The sequence below is a fragment of the Triticum urartu genome, chromosome 5A, assembly GCF_056163025.1.
Source record: "Triticum urartu cultivar PI428250 chromosome 5A, HENAU_Tu73, whole genome shotgun sequence".
NCBI lineage: Eukaryota > Viridiplantae > Streptophyta > Magnoliopsida > Poales > Poaceae > Triticum > Triticum urartu.
This window is the reverse complement of record NC_141877.1, coordinates 259,529,031-259,546,522: the sequence shown is the minus strand read 5'-3', so window position 1 is coordinate 259,546,522 and position 17,492 is coordinate 259,529,031. Positions and strand designations below refer to the sequence as shown.

At 43.9% G+C, this 17,492-nt stretch overlaps 1 protein-coding gene across 1 annotated transcript; it reads right to left on the bottom strand.

Annotated features, from left to right (window-relative positions):
* Window positions 1-13,440: 13,440 nt before the first annotated feature.
* On the bottom strand, window positions 13,441-14,019 carry LOC147970980 (uncharacterized). The gene has a single exon (XM_087523761.1). It carries the CDS (start codon window positions 14,017-14,019, stop codon window positions 13,441-13,443), a length of 579 nt encoding a protein of 192 aa, XP_087379887.1.
* Window positions 14,020-17,492: the final 3,473 nt, after the last annotated feature.

Sequence of the window (17,492 nt, the reverse complement as noted above, 5' to 3'; positions counted from 1 at the left end):
ATTAACAACCCAACAATATTAATTAAGAGTAATGAGATACTTAAGATACTCCAAGTACTAGATACTCAAGATGTCCATAATCGGGGACACGGCTAACCACGATTAGTTTGTACACTCTATAGAGGTTTGCGCACTTTTCCCCACAAGACTCGATCGCCTCCGTTGGATTTCTCGCACTACATGGTGTTTGAGAAATGGATGACCGAGACACAGTCTTTGAGAAACATTAACTCTCTACTCCGGACAGACCATACCAAACCTACATCCCTCTACCTGCTGATCTGCCTCTTCAAGAGCTGCACATAACTTACTCAACTATGCTAGAGCCCATAATAGCTTGTGGCTACACATGGAAGTTTCTAGCATGAATAATCTCAGTTCCCTTTGAGCCTGGGTGGCGGTCCATAGGAAGATCACACGGGTACTCCGGGATTTCCAAAAATACAGGCAACACTCGGTACTCCAGGTGCCTCAATCCACCCAGATGTTTATTTAAGTTGCCACCTTAAGTTAAACCATTATTTAACAATCTCACATCTGTCATGGATTTCACTCACCCAAACCACGTCTAAAAGCATAGCATAGCAATATAAGTAACGCGTAGAAGTAACTCCCAGGGGTTTGAATATAACAGGGCAATAGGTTCTACCTCATCAACTACTTCCCAACCCACAAGTTAATGACATCCTAATCATGCAATGTTTGAGGATTGGAACTAATGCATAAAAACTGGGTATGGAAAGAGTATGATCAATGTGTTACTTGCCTTGCTGACGATCCGCGTAACCTAGAGACTCCAAATAACACGCTTCGCACTCCAGGAATTCTATCGCAAACAAACAATAGCATACATAAGAAACAAACAAAGAAACACATGCAAAACTCAAATAAGAGAGATCGACCAGAAAGTTCAACTTAAGAACTCCGGTTTGCAAAAAGAATCAAACCAAACGGAGCAACGAAACTCAAACGGCGAAAGAAACAAGATCCGTTTACTAATCTGAACTAAGGTCAAATTTTACAGTACCAAAATCTTGTTCAAGTTGGTTAAGCGGAAAGAGGGTCTCGAGACAAAGATCTAGGCGCTTGAATCGCCTGATTCCGACTAACGAGCGAAAAGATAAACCGAAACGAAAATCGGATCAGAAATCGCGATCGAGAATAATCGCGGAAAAATCCGATAAAAAGAAAACTGACGAACAGACTAACGAATGAGCGTTCATTATCTATAAATAATGAGCGAAAACCATTCATTTAAATGAACGTATGGACGAACATCCGCTAAATAGAGGAACCGGGAAAAATCGGCGAACCGATCTAAAGAAACGAACTAGGGTTTTCTAAAAAAACCGAATCAGTTTCATAAAAAAACTGGCGGCGGCGGATCGGCGTGTTACCTCTCCGGCGAGGCAACTCCGGCAAGGCGGGACTTGCGGGGCGGCGGGGCGGCTCGGCGGCGCGGGCAGCAGCGGCGCGGGGCATCGGCTGGCGGCGGCGCGGGCGGCTGCGGCGGCAATGGGTGGCTGCGGCGGCGCGGGGTGGTGGTGGCTGCGGCGGCGCGGGGTGGTGGTGGCGGTCTCGGGGGGAGTATATATAGAGCGGGGCTTGGCTTGGAGGAGGGGCCAAGGCGGCGGCGGTGGGTGGAGTCCGGCTCGGACTCCTCTGAGTCGGTGGCGGCGGCGCGGTCTCCGCGCGGGAGACGGCAGCGGCGGGAGATGGGCCGGCCCGGTTGGGTTTCGGCCCAGTCGGCTGGAAGTTTTTTTTAAAATAATTCTGCCGAACAGAAAATAAATCCTAGAAAATAAAATAAAAAACTAAAAATGCCAAAACAAAATTTCACCGTCTAAATAAAATATTTAGGACGAGATGAACATTTTCTTGGCCCTAAAATGCAATTTTGAAAATGTGCAATTTTTCTAATGCAAATAAAATCCAAATAAAATCGAATAAATGATTTTAATATTTTTCCTCCAGTATTTTAGTTATTTTGGAGAAGTCATATTATCTCCTCTCATATATTTTAATATGAAATACTTTTCGGAGAGAAAATAATTAAAATAAAAAATCCTCGTTTCATTATTTGATAAAAATCAAATAAGGAAACCAGGGAATCCCCAACTCTCTCCGAGGGTACCTCAGTTGCTTAGGATTTCGAGGATTGCGGAATGAAAATGCAATAAAATATGATATGCAAGAATGACCTATGTATAACATTCCAAATTGAAAATTTGGGATGTTACAACTTTGTCTTCGCCGTTCGACCCCAAGCCATCCTCGCATCGCGGTCTTCATCTGCCAAGGACACCAAGACCTTTTCATGGATGTGTCAAGTACCCTGCTGCCCTACGGTATCACCAAGAACGCGTTCCGCGACGACCGGTGTTTTCGAGGAATGCCAAGTACCGTTTTGTCAGACGCCCGAACGACTACCACACTGGAACGTCAAGTACATGGATACGCCGAGTTCCTCTTCGAATGTGTGTACAACTACCATAGCGCCGAAGACCTTGGATGTCCGAACGAGTGCTGACCGAAACGCCTAAGTACCACTACTTCCACGATGAACGTTGTTCGCCAAGTACACCTTCGGATGGCCAAGTTCTATTTCAAAATGTTCTACTACATCCGATGTGGATTTCCCCAAGTACCACACGGAAACGCCAAGTACCCCCTAAGCGCGAAGTCGCCAAGACCGTTTCGGGATTCACCAAGTACCGCTACCGATGGCTCGAACATCTTCGAAACGTGTACCGTCGACCCTCGAAGACCCCGTGGACGTCAAGTTCCATGTCGTGACCCTGAACATCTACGGACATGAACCACTACTTCCCTCGACGTCCCGAGAACGTCTACTTACCCTACACCGCATCGAACTCGAACCCCTCCGATAACACACGCTTCGAAGGTATAACCCCAAGACGACCGCCCGTGAACAAATGCATGTGTGATGTATGAGATGCTCGTGCTTGCTCCATGCTCGAATTATCGGTGCACGTTGCCCATCTTTTGCCTTGTCACCATCGTTGACTCATGGGACACCCGGTATCCGGGAGTGCCCCACCATCTTTTGCACACATCCGCACACTTGTCCTTTGCATCGGTATCTCAATCGAGTTAACGGAACCGGAACGTTGTCGTGGCACCGTTTTCGTTATCGTTGCCGTAGCACCCCTTTTCTTTCTACCATGGTGACAAATGCTTCATAATGCTCTTGTCAACTTTTAATAAAAATTGCATAAACTTGCACATGTCATCCGCATCATGATAACAACATTTAAAATGTTTAAAATTGTTGTTGCATTAAGTTGCTAATGCATATGGGGATTTACCAGATTTGTTGTTTGTTATATTCGGCCCCATTTAAATTGTTTAAATGGTATAGTTTTGTTATGCTTCACCTCTTTCCATGTTAACCAACATTTAATATTGTTGAGTACCTAACCGAGAGTGAACTAAATAATTGATGTCGTGTTCCGTCAATCTGCAACGGAGTTGCATATTGAGCTCCACTTAATTTGTAGGATTGCTTGTGCACTTTGCCATGCCATGCTTCATTAAACTGGACATGCATCATACTTGATTGTGCATCATGCCATGTTTATGTGATGGTTGTTTACTATGTTGCTTGCTTCTTTCCGGGTTGCTTCTCTCGTTAGCTTCGGTTTCGTTCCGGAGTTGTGAGGATTCGTTCGACTACGTCCGTTTGTCTTCGTCATGGACTCATTCTTCTTCCTTGTGGGATCTCAGGCAAGATGACCATACCCTCGAAATCACTTCTATCTTTGCTTGCTAGTTGTTCTCTCTTTTGCTATGCCACGATACCTACCACTTGCTATATCATGCCTCCCATATTGGCATGTCAAGCCTCTAACCCACATTTCCTAGCAAACCGTTGTTTGGCTATGTTACCGATTTGCTCATCCCCTCTTATAGCGTTGCTAGTTGCAGGTGAAGATGGAGTTCGTTCCATGATGGAACATGGATTTTGTTTGGGATATCACAATATCTCTTATTTAATTAATGCATCTATATACTTGGTAAAGGGTGGAAGGCTCGGCCTTATGCCTGGTGTTTTGTTCCACTCTTGCCGCCCTAGTTTCCGTCATACCGGTGTTATGTTCCTTGATTTTTCATTCCTTACGCGGTTGGGTTATAATGGGAACCCCTTGACAGTTCGCCTTGAATAAAACTCCTCCAGCAAGGCCCAACCTTGGTTTTACCATTTTCCACCTAAGCCTTTTTCCCTTGGGTTCTGCAGACTCAAGGGTCATCTTTATTTAAACCCCGGGCCAGTGCTCCTCTAAGTGTTGGTCCAAACTAGAGCACCGTGCAGGGCCATCCCTTGGCAACTTGGGTTACATCGGCTCCTATACGCTTAGCTTATCTGGTGTGCCCTAAGAACGAGATATGTGTAGCTCCTATCGGGATTTGTTGGCACAGCGGGTGGTCTTGCTGGTCTTGTTTTACCATTGTCGAAATGTCTTGTAACCGGGATTCCTAGTCTAATCGGGTCGTCCTGGGAGAAGGAATATCCTTCGTTGACCTTCGAAAGTTGTGCCCGCGGTTATGGGCAGATGGGAATTTGTTAATGTCTGGTTGTAGATAACTTGACACTTAACTTAACTAAAATGCATCAACCGCGTGTGTAGCCATGATGGTCTCTTTTCGGCGGAGTCCGGGAAGTGAACACAGTTCTTGTGTTATGCTTGAACGTAAGTAGTTTCAGGATCACTTCTTCATCACTTCTAGTTCAAGACCATGCTTTGCTTCTCTTCTCACTCTCATTTGCATAGTTAGCCACCATATATGCTAGTGCTTGCTACAACTCCACCTCACTACCTTTTTTCCTACCCATAAGCTTAAATAGTCTTGATCGCGAGGGTGTGAGATTGCTGAGTCCCCGTGACTCACAGATTACTTCCAAAACCAGTTGCAGGTGCCGATGATACCAGTGCAGGTGACGCAACCGAGCTCAAGGAGGAGCTCGATGAAGTTCGTGTTCGTTGTGTTGTTTCGTTTCAAGTTGATCAGTAGTGGAGCCCAGTCGGGGCGATCGGGGATCTATGCATTAGGGGTTGTCTTTCTTTATTTGATTCCGTAGTCGGACCTTGATTGTATTCTGGATGATGTAATGCTATATTTATGTATTTTGTGAAGTGGCGATTGTAAGCCAACTCTTTATCCCTTTCATATTCAGTACATGGGATGTGTAAAGATTACCCCTCTTGTGACATGCCTACAATGCGGTTATGCCTCTAAGTCGTGCTCCGACACATGGGAGATATAGCCACATCGTGGGTGTTACAAGTTGGTATCAGAGCCTTCCCGACTTAGGAGCCCCCTGCTTGATCGAATCGCTGGCGTTGTTGAGTCTAGAAAAATGTTTTGAGTCTTATAGGATTATATATATCGGAGAGTAGGATTCTTTTTACTCCTCAGTCCCTTCATCGCTCTGGTGAGGCCTCCTAATGTAGAGTTTTGACTCTTCTCTTCTGAAATTTCATGAAAATTCTTTTTAGGATCACGCGGGTATCTTGGAATCGTTCTGATGGTTTTGTGATGAGAACATTGTTCTTGGTGCCTCCTGACATTTAGGGGTTGTGGCAGTGTCCCGAGGAGTTGAGCTCCGAGGTGTTGTCGTCACAATTTTATCGTTGTAGTTCTGGAATACCTGAGTTTTGCCGACATCGAAAATCTCTTTTATGCAGTTGTTGGTGAGATAACCTCGACGCCATCCAGTACTGGGGTGGGAGTTTGGGAGTATTGCCATAAATTGTATAATGGATGCTTTTCGAAGGTTGAGGTAAATGATTTCTGAAGGTTTCTTGGTTATGCGTTGAAGGATGGATACAGCTGGATGTAGGATTTGCTAGTTTGGGTGAGATATTATGCTTCCCCTGTATCCCCAACAACTAATTGCATAACCAGAAAGTTTCGGGAGTTTATAAGTGGGAATTCAAGTAGCTCCTAGGATATCTTTCTGACAGATGTATGATATGAAATTGGGGTTCGACGTCTAGTGGTCCGCCTATCCATGGTTGGTTTTACAGTGGTCTCGTGGTCTCTTAAAGAGTCCTTGGCTATGCTGACTCGGGGACGCTTTGTATGTCATGTGCACTGCCTTGTACATGATGGTGGTGTACGATCGAGCCCGTGTGGGCCCCACCACGAAAACTTCGGATTAAATCTCTATCATATGTTTGTTCCGGCTTTTTCTACAAGCCAATCCTTTCTTTTGTTTTGAGTTGTGGTATTCGAGTTTCTTCAGTGTAAAGTGTTGATTCCATACCTTCCCTAAGCGGTGTTCTCATATATCTATGTGAATGCTAATTCTTCTAGATCATCGAGATTGTTGTAGCGACCCGACCCAAAATGGATTGAAGTTGTGTGCTTAAGTGTCATCCCTGGATCGGTATGCTGACACACACAGTACTCGAGGAATTATAACAGAGTTCAATCACACTTTATTACATCGAAGTTCTCAAAAGAGTATTTATTACAATAATATGGCCAAAGGCCATCTAAAATAAAAATAACTGCGGAAGCTTCAAAGGTAAATGAGTCCATCCAACTCCACGGCAAACTAAGTGCAGAACAACGACCTATCGCACCTTTAATATTCGTCGAAAAAGTCTGCAACATGAGACGTTGCAGCCGTGTAGGTCAGCACATGGAATATGCTGGCAATTTCACACCATAGAATAATGATAAATTAAAAGACTATCTCTATATGCAAAATTTAGCTGGTGGAGGCTCTAAGTTTTATTTTGCATAAAGCTAATTTTACCCTACAATAAAGGAATAATTTTTTTACTACTAAATTAAAATGCCATTATTGAGAAGGTTCCTCCAACTCAATCCCAAAATTCCCAAGTTATTAGTAACCCAATAATTTCATTAAAAGGAGTGATGAGATCAACCAATAATTCACTTCTAGATACCCAAGATGTCCGTAACTGGGGACACGGCTAATCATGATTAGTTTGTACACTCTACAGAGGTTTGCGCACTTTTCCCCACAAGACTCGACCACCTCCGTGATCAGAAGATCGAGACATAGCCTTTCTGAAGTATTTCCTCCAAACCCTGGGTAGACCGGTACACCTACTTTCCCCTACATCAGCTAGTCTACCACGGAAAGAGGTCACACAACTTACTCAACTATGTCAGAGCCCATAATGGCTTGTGGCTGCACACGAAAGTTTCTAGGCATGAAATATCTTATGACCCCTTTGAGCTTGGGTGGCAGACCTAGGGTAATCACACGGGTACTCCGGGATTCCCCTTGGGCAAGCACTGGTTACTCCAGGTGCCCCAAACAATCCACCCAGATGTGCATTAAAGTTGCCACCTTAAGTTGTCCCAAATTATTATCTCTCACAACTTGCATGAATCACACATACCAATCCCCGTCTACGAGCATGGCTAAGCAATATATGACGTAACGAAAAATTCCCGGGGTGAACAAAGGTCATAGGTTCCTACCACATGAAATACATAGCATAACCACATGTTCCCAATCCTACTCATGCAATCTTTGAGGGTGAAACTAATGCATAGTAAAAACTGGGTATCGGAAAATATGATCAAAGTGTGAACTTGCCTTCCTGACGTTCGTTGAAATGTAAAGATTCGTAGTAGCAAGCTTCGCACTCCGGATGATCTTGCGTAAGCAAGCAATAACATACATAAGCATACAAGCAAAGATCCAAAAAGAAAACAAAAGAAAGACTTCGAAAAACTCCAAAACATCCAAATAAAGTTTTTGTACATAACATAATTTTTACAGTATCAAAAATATGTATGTTTGGGTCTAACAGAAAGTACACGCCACGAGCTTCGATTTGCAAAAAGAATCACCTAAAACGGAGTTACGAAACTTGAGTTACGGCCTAACGAAGTTTGAATTCAGATCTGTTTGAATTCAAATTTTAAAATTTTCAAAAATATTTTTAATTTGGTTCTCTGTATAGAGGATATTTCTATGAAACCTTAGAAAAAAGAATCAACTAAAACGGATCTATAGATTAAAAGATATGAATTTCTGAAGATTGGGCATTTTTCTGGAAATCAATTAAGAGATTCAATATGAGCTGCCACCTGGCGTGCTGTGATTGGCTGCGCATGTTTGCTGCTAGCGGATGGCCGATCCATAGATAAACTGATCGTGGTGGTAAAAAAATAGTATCCGGTTTGATCTAAGCCGCAGAAAACCGATCTAACCGATCTAATTTAGAAAAACCAAAACGTTTTTTTTCTAACTGAAGCCAACAGATGCTCGTTCAACTTACAAAGAAGAACGAGAGGTTTGGGGCAGGCTCTCGCATGGTGATGGCGGTGGCTCCGGCGACCGTGGCGGCGGCGGAGGTGTCTACGAGATGCAGCGGAGAGTGGCTCGTCCGGTGGTGGAGTCTGTGATGATCAGAGGAGACGAACGACGACGGAACGAAGCGGCAAAACTCAGTGCTCCGGGTGCTCTCGTGAAGACAACGTGGTCGAGGGTGGGCTCTGTAGAAGTAAAGGGATCACAAGACCTTGTCAAAAAGATTGTGGAGATCGAGAGAAGTCGGAACCCAAAAGGATAAGGCTCGGGACGGCTCACCGGCGTCGGAAACTTGCGATGAACTGTAGCTTGTGAGGCGAGATTGGAACGTCGAGTTCGTCGTCTAGAGGTAGTTTTGGCGAGAGATTTTCGACTGAATCGGTCGAGGAGAGTCGTGGCTATTTATAGGACATCTTCCTTGGTCGTGAGGTTGCCTGGAGTTAGGATTTCCAATAATTTGAAACGAACAGGCGTCGGGACTAATGTACGCGTACGTTTCTGTTGTCCGTTCGTGGGAGGAAGAAGAAGAGGTGGGGTGCCCAAGCGCCAGAGAAAAGAAAAAAAACAAGAGAGGAAGGAAGAGTGATCGAGTGATGGAAACGTGCGTGGAGAGCTGGGGCGCACGTGAGGTGAGCGAGAGGTGGAGCGATCGACCTTTTTTTTAACTGCTGCTAGCGCTAGCCTGGCTGGGCTGGATGTGGCCTCGCCACTGGGCTAGGCCAGTTGGCCTGGCCTGGTGGCTCTCTTTTTTCAGAAGCAAATGAAACACCAAAAAATACCAATAAAAATATTAGCCTAAAAAAATCCCAGAAAATTCACATTGTTATATGATCTTATATATGACCTAGTGAACTTTTATCTGGCCTAAAACGCAAGTAAAAAAATAAACATTTTTGCTGAACTAATAAAATAAAGTGCAAAATAAAACCCAACAAATATATTTTGGTTCCAAATTCAATTTCCAATATTTCTTTTCTGTTTTTGAAGAAGTCCTTTTATCTTCTCTCTTTATTTATTTTTGAAATAATGGAAATGAATTTTGGTGAAACCAAATTTGATCCAAACTCCCAACTTCAAAAAAAAAAATCAAAATTGGTTTTTAGGGAAACTTCCAACTCTCTCTTTTGGTCCTTGAGTTGCTCAAAGTTCCTTGGATCAAAAATCAAATAAAACAAATGGGACAAAAATGCATAAATCATGGATGCATATGAATGATCTATCGTAAACATCCAAACTGAAAATTGGGATGTTACAAACCTACCCCCCTTAAGATGAATCTCGCCCTCGAGATTCGGGTTGGCTAGCAAAAAGGTGTGGGTGCTCCTGTCGGAGATCTTCTTCCCGCTCCCAGGTGGCTTCTTCTTCGGTATGATGACTCCATTGAACCTTGCAAAACTTGATGACCTTGCTGCGGGTAACCCTGCTTGCAGTTTCGAGAATCTTGACGGGCTTCTCCTCATAGGTCAGATCACTATACAACTGTATGGCCTCCAGTGGCACTGTATCTCTCAAAGGAATATCGGCCATCTCCGCATGGCACTTCTTCAACTAGGAAACGTGAAACACATCATGAACTCCTGACAAGGCTTCTGGCAATTCCAACTTGTAGGCAACTTCACCCATGCGTTCTAAAACTCTGTACGGCCCCACAAACCGTGGTGCTAACTTTCCTTTGACTCCAAATCGTTTTACTCCTCGAAGTGGTGACACACGTAGATATGCTCTATCTCCGACTTCATAGGTTACCTCCTTGCGTTTAGTATCGGCATAACTCTTCTGTATGGACTGGGCTATCTTAAGTCTGTCACGGATCAACTTGACTTTCTCCTCCGAATCTCTGATTAAATCAGGTCCGAACAGTTTACGGTCTCCAATTGCATCCCACATCAATGGTGTCCTGCACCTCCTTCCGTACAAAGCTTCGAAAGGGGCCATTTTCAAACTAGCTTGATAGCTGTTGTTATATGAGAACTCTGCGTAAGGCAAATTATCATCCCAACTAGATCCATAATCTAGCGCACAAGCTCTCAACATGTCCTCCAGAATCTGATTGACTCTCTAGGTCTGCCCATCTGTCTGCGGATGAAAAGATGTACTGAACTCCAGCCTGGTACCCAAAGTTTCATGTAACTGATGCCAAAACTTTGAGGTAAATTGTGTTCCTCTATCTGATACGATGGTCCTTGGAACTCCATGCAGACATACGATCCTGGTCATGTATATCTTGGCCAACTTAGCACATGTATATGTGGTTTTCACGAGGATGAAGTGAGCTACCTTACTCAAGCGATCAACCACTATCCAAATAGAATCATAGCCTGATCGGGTCCTGGGTAATCCTGTAATGAAGTCCATGCCAAGCTTGTCCCACTTCTAATCTGGTATCGGCGAAGGCTGAAGTAATCCTGCTGGTTTCTGGTGCTCTGCCTTAACCCTCTGACATACGTCACATACTACGACATACTCGGCAATATCCTTCTTCATACCTGTCCACCAGAAACTTTCCTTCAAGTCCAAATACATCTTGGTGTTGCCCAGGTGTATTGAATAAGGTGAATCATGAGCCTCCTAAAGAATCAATTTCCTGATCTCTGGGTCATTTGGCACGTAAATACGCTGCTCAAACCATAAGGTTCCATGTTCATCCTCACGAAATCCTTCTGCATTTCCTTGGTTCATCCTTCCCTTTATCTCCGCAATACCTTTGTCTAACTTCTGGGCTTCTCGGATCTTTCCCAACAAAGTGGATTGAATTTCCATTGCGGCAACAAAACCTCGTGGTACTATCTCCAATCGAAGATCTCTGAGATCATCAATTAACTCCTGAGGTAATCCTCGTGCTGTGAGTGTATTGATGTAGCTCTTGCGGCTCAATGCATCTGCCACAACATTGGCCTTTCCTGGGTGATAGTGCAATTTCATATCATAATCCTTTATGAGCTCCAACCATCTTCTCTGCCTGAGGTTCAACTCCTTCTGTGTGAAGATGTATTTCAAACTCTTATGATCCATGTAAACATCACAATGATTTCCGATAAGAAAATGTCTCCAGGTCTTGAGTGCGTGCACTATGACTGCTAACTCCAAATCATGTGTGGCATAATTCCGCTCATGAGGTCGAAGCTTACGTGAGGCATATGAAACAACTCTTCCTTCTTGCATAAGAACTCCTCCAAGTCCCTGACGAGAAGCATCGCAATATACTTGGAAATCCTTGCATATATTCGGAAGAATTAGCACTGGGGCTGTGACCAAACTTTCTTCAGCTCCTGGAAACTGGCCTCACATTCGTCGGTCCAAACAAACTTAGTGTCTTTCTTCAATAACTCTGTCATGGGCTTCGCGATCTTGGAGAAATTCTCAATAAACCTCCGATAATATCCTGCGAGTCCAAGAAAACTGCGAATCTGTCCGACTGAGGTGGGTGCCTTCCATTCATTGACGGCTTCAACCTTTGAGGGGTCTACTGCTATTCCTTCTCCTAATATAACATGTCCAAGAAACCCGACTTCCTTCAACCAGAATTCGCATTTGCTGAACTTTGCGTATAACTGATGTTCCCTGAGCTTCTCAAGCACCAAGCGCAAATGTTCCTTGTGTTCTTCTTCATTCTTTGAGTAAATCAATATGTCATCAATGAATACCACAACAAACTTATCCAAGAACTCCATGAATACCTTATTCATCATACTCATAAAATAAGCAGGAGCATTAGTCAAACCAAAAGACATGACTGTGTACTCATAAAGTCCATATCTCGTGGTAAAGGTTGTCTTGGGTATATCTTGTTCTCGAATTTTCAGCTGGTGATATCCTGATCGAAGATCGATCTTTGACAAAACTTTTGCTCCTTGTAGCTGGTCAAACAAATCATTGATCATCGGCAGAGGGTACTTGTTCTTGATCGTCACCTCATTCAACGCACGATAATCTACAACCATTCTCAAGGATCCATCCTTTTTTCTCAACTAGAAGCACTGGGGCTCCCCAAGGTGATGAACTCGGTCGAATATAACCTTTCTCCAACAATTCCTTAATCTGCTTCTTAATTTCCTCCAGATCATTTACGGGCATCCGGTACGGTCTCTTGGATACTGGTCCGGTGCCTGGTAACAATTCGATCAAAAACTCTATGTCCCGATCCGGTGGCATGCCGGGCAATTCCTCGGGGAATACATCAGGATAATCCTTCACAACTGGTACTTCCTCCTGAACAACTCCCGAAAGAGAATTCACTTGAGTCCTCCTTGGTGTATGCCTCGCCACATACTTGATCCATTTCCCCTCTGGGGTGGTGAGAAGAATCGACTTACAGGCACAATCAATATTCCCTTCATACTTGGATAGCCAGTCCATGCCTAGGATTACGTCCAATCCTTGTGATTCTAGGATGATGAGGTCTGTGGGGAAAACGTGTCTCCCTATGGTCAATGGCAACTGAAAACATCCCCGACTAGCCATATACTCTGCTCCTGGGGAACTCACTAACAAAGGTGACTTAAGGGCTATGGTCGACAACTTAAACTTATCCACAAACCCCCTTGATATGAATGAATGTGATGCACCAGTGTCAAAAAGAACAAGGGTTGTAAATGAATTAATCAAGAACTTACCAACAATGGCGTCAGGCTGGTCATAAACTTCCTCCACATTGACATGGTTCACCTGACCTCTGGTGAAAGGATTGGGCTTCTTTGCAGAGCTTCCATTTCCATTCCCGTTCTTCGCCTCGGGACACTCGGTGGCGTAGTGTCCGGTCTTCCCGCACTTGAAGCAGGTAATGTGGCTCAGATCCTTCTTTGCTAGTGTAGCAGGGTTGGACTGATGCTGATTGTTGTTTCCTCCGTTCCCATTGCCATTCCTATGTCCATTATGGTTGTGTCCATTCCCTCCATGATGTGAATTTCCTCCATGGTTATGGTGAGTGTGTCCACCATACTTGCCGGATCCTGATCCATTATTTCCCGTGTATGGGGTATAGCGGGGCTTCTGCTGAACTCCAGAGTTGTACTTTCCCTATCCGTACTTCCTCTTGCGATTCTCCACCTGCTGCTGCTTGCCTTCCAGAATGAGAGCCTTATCGACCAACTCTTGATAATTGTTAAAAGTAGCCACAGTCAACTGAAGCCCAGATCATTGTTTAGTCCCTCCAGAAATTTCTCCTGCTTAGCGGCATCATCAGCCACGTCTCCGGGAGCATACCTAGATAACTTGCTGAATTCCTCCACATAATCACCAACAGAACGATTTCCTTGGCGTAAGTTGCGGAACTCATGCTTCTTCAGACTCATAGCTCCGGCTGAAACATGTGCGGTACGGAACGCTTGCTGGAACTGATCCCAAGTCGCATTGGCTATGGGGAATGTGGTGGTGTAATTCTCCCACCACGAGGCTGCTAGTCCATTCAGTTGATGGGCGGCAAAGAGCACCTTCTCAGCGTCAGTGCATCCCGCGGTGGTCAGCTCTCTTACGATCTTGCGAAGCCAGTCATCTACAACGATCGGCTCCGTGCTGCTAGAGAACACTGGTGGGTTCAACCTCAAGAAACAGGTAAGGTTGTCGACCGGGGGTGGTGGCGGTGGGTTGTTGTTGTTGTTCTGGTTCTGATTCTGGATGAGTAGCTGCATGAGGGCATTCTGGTTCTGGATCAATTGGGTAAGTTCCAGTGGGAATTCCGGGTCACGTCTTGGAGGCATCTGTTAGGTTTAGAGTGGATGAGAAATTAGAATAGAATAAGGGCAAAATGAGAGAAATCACTACCCATATGCTTATGATAGCAAGAAAAATTTCAAATCAAGCAATTCACACAGATCACACCACACAAGCAAAAACCAACAGGTAAGGTCATATCCACAAGAGATATGATCTCTTCATACTACCGCAATCATTCGTTGGACTCAACTTGGTAGTGGTGGTCTGAACTAAATCTCCTCAAATCAATGTCAACTCTAGCTTCTTCTTCTTCGTCGTCAATGATGCCTTCATAGGACATGGTCTCATCGGGCTGAGCAACTTGGTGATGGGGTTCAACAACTATTTTATTGAAGTAGAGAAGAGATAGAAATGAATAAAGAGTATAGACCAACGGATATTTAAGGAAGTCATAAAATAGAGTTTTCTTCCCATGGCTTTCCATTTCCTAGTGGTCGCGTCCTACAGTCAGCGTGTGCTCTGATACCATCTTGTAGTGACCCGACCCAAAATGGATCGAAGTCTCTGTGCTTAAGTGTCATCCCTGGATCGGTATGCTGACACACACAGTACTCGAGGAATTATAACAGAGTTCAATCACACTTTATTACATCGAAGTTCTCAAAAGAGTATTTATTACAATAATATGGCCAAAGGCCATCTAAAATAAAAATAACTGCGGAAGCTTCAAAGGTAAATGAGTCCATCCAACTCCATGGCAAACTGAGTGCAGAACAACGACCTATCGCACCTTTAATCTTCGTCGGAAAAGTCTGCAACATGAGACGTTGCAGCCGTGTAGGTCAGCACATGGAATATGCTGGCAATTTCACACCATAGAATAATAATAAATGAAAGGACTATCTCTATATGCAAAATTTAGCTGGTGGAGGCTCTAAGTTTTATTTTGCATAAAGCTAATTTTACCCTACAACAAAGGAATGATTTTTTTACTACTAAATTAAAATGCCATTATTGAGAAGGTTCCTCCAACTCAATCCCAAAATTCCCAAGTTATTAGTAACCCAATAATTTCATTAAAAAGAGTGATGAGATCAACCAATAATTCACTTCTAGATACTGAAGATGTCCGTAACCGGGGACACGGCTAATCATGATTAGTTTGTACACTCTGTAGAGGTTTGCGCACTTTTCCCCACAAGACTCCACCACCTCCGTGATCGGAAGATCGAGACATAGCCTTTCTGAAGTATTTCCTCCAAACCCTGGATAGACCGGTACACCTACTTTCCCCTACATCAGCTAGTCTACCACGGAAAGAGGTCACACAACTTACTCAACTATGCCAGATCCCATAATAGCTTGTGGCTGCACAAAAAAGTTTCTAGGCATGAAATATCTTATGATCCCTTTGAGCCTGGGTGGCGGACCTAGGGTAATCACACGGGTACTCCGGGATTCCCCTTGGGCAAGCACTGGTTACTCCAGGTGCCCCAAACAATCCACCCAGATGTGTATTAAAGTTGCCACCTTAAGTTGTCCCAAATTATTATCTCTCACAACTTGCATGAATCACACATACCAATCCCCGTCTAAAAGCATGGCTAAGCAATATATGACATAACGAAAAATTCCCGGGGTGAACAAAGGTCATAGGTTCCTACCACATGAACTACATAGCATAACCACATGTTCCAAATCCTACTCATGCAATCTTTGAGGGTGAAACTAATGCATAGTAAAAACTGGGTATTGGAAAATATGATCAAAGTGTGAACTTGCCTTGCTGACATTCGTTGAACTGTAAAGATTCGTACTAGCAAGCTTCGCACTCCGGATGATCTAGCATAAGCAAGCAATAACATACATAAGCATACAAGCAAAGATCCAAAAAGAAAACATAAGAAAGACTTTGAAAAACTCCAAAACATCCAAATAAAGTTTCTGTACATAACATAATTTTTATAGTAGCAAAAATATGTATGTTTGGGTCTAACAGAAAGTACACGCCACGAGCTTCGATTTGCAAAAAGAATCACCTAAAACGGAGTTACGAAACTCGAGTTACGGCCTAACGAAGTTTAAATTCAGATATGTTTGAATTCAAATTTTAAAATTTTCAAAAATATTTTTCATTTGGTTCTCTGGATAGAGGATATTTCTATGAAACCGTAGAAAAAAGAATCAACTAAAACGGATCTATAGATTAAAAGATATGAATTTCTGAAGATTGGGCATTTTTCTGGAAATCAATTATGGGATTCAATATGAGCTGCCACGTGGCGTGCTGTGATTGGCTGCGCATGTTTGCTGCCGGCGGATGGCAGATTCATAGATAAACTGATCGTGGTCGCTAAAAAAATAGTATTCAGTTTGATCTAAGCCGCAGAAAACCGATCTAACCGATCTAATTTAGAAAAACTGAAACGTTTTTTTTGTAACTTAAGCCAACAGATGCTCGTTCAACTTACAGAGAAGAACGAGAGGTTTGGGGCAGGCTCTCACGTGGTGATGGCGGTGGCTCCGGCGATCATGGGCGGCGGCGGAGGTGTCTACGAGATGCAGCGGAGAGTGGCTCGTCCGGTGGTGGAGTCTGTGGTGATCAGAGGAGACGAACGGCGATGGAACGAAGCGGCAAAACTCAGTGCTCCAGTTGCTCTGGTGAAGACAACATGGTCGAGGGTGGCCTCTGTAGAAGTAAAGGGATCACAAGACCTTGTCAAAAAGATTGTGGAGATCGAGAGAAGTCGGAACCCAAAAGGATAAGGCTCGGGACGGCTCACCGGCGTCGGAAACTTGCGATGAACTGTAGCTTGTGAGGCGAGATTGGAACGTCGAGTTCGTCGTCTAGAAGTAGTTTTGGCGAGAGATTTTCGACTGAATCGGTCGAGGAGAATCGTGGCTATTTATAGGACATCTTCCTTGGTCGTGAGGTTGCCTGGAGTTAGGATTTCCAATAATTTGAAACGAAGAGGCGTCGGGACTAATGTACGCGTACGTTTCTGTTGTCCGTTCGTGGGAGGAAGAAGAAGAGGTGGGGTGCCCAAGCGCCAGAGAAAAGAAAAAAAACAAGAGAGGAAGGAAGAGCGAACGAGCGATGTAAACGTGCGTGGAGAGCTGGGGCGCACGTGAGGTGAGCGAGAGGTGGAGCGATCGACCTTTTTTTAACTGCTGCTAGCGCTAGCCTGGCTGGGCTGGATGTGGCCTCGCTGCTGGGCGGGGCCAGTTGGCCTGGCCTGGCGGCTCTTTTTTTTAGAAGCAAATGAAACACCAAAAAATACCAATAAAAATATTAGCCTAAAAAAATCCCAGAAAATTCACATAGTTATATGATCTTATATATGACCTAGTGAACTTTTATCTGGCCTAAAACGCAAGTAAAAAAATAAACATTTTTGCTAAACTAATAAAATGAAGTGCAAAATAAAACCCAACAAATATATTTTGGTTCCAAATTCAATTTCCAATATTTCTTTTCTGTTTTTGAAGAAGTCCTTTTATCTTCTCTCTTTATTTA

Bases quoted from the DNA above. Each gene is read 5' to 3' on its own strand.
- LOC147970980 (XM_087523761.1), bottom strand. From the start codon at position 14,019: ATGCCTCCAAGACGTGACCCGGAATTCCCACTGGAACTTACCCAATTG.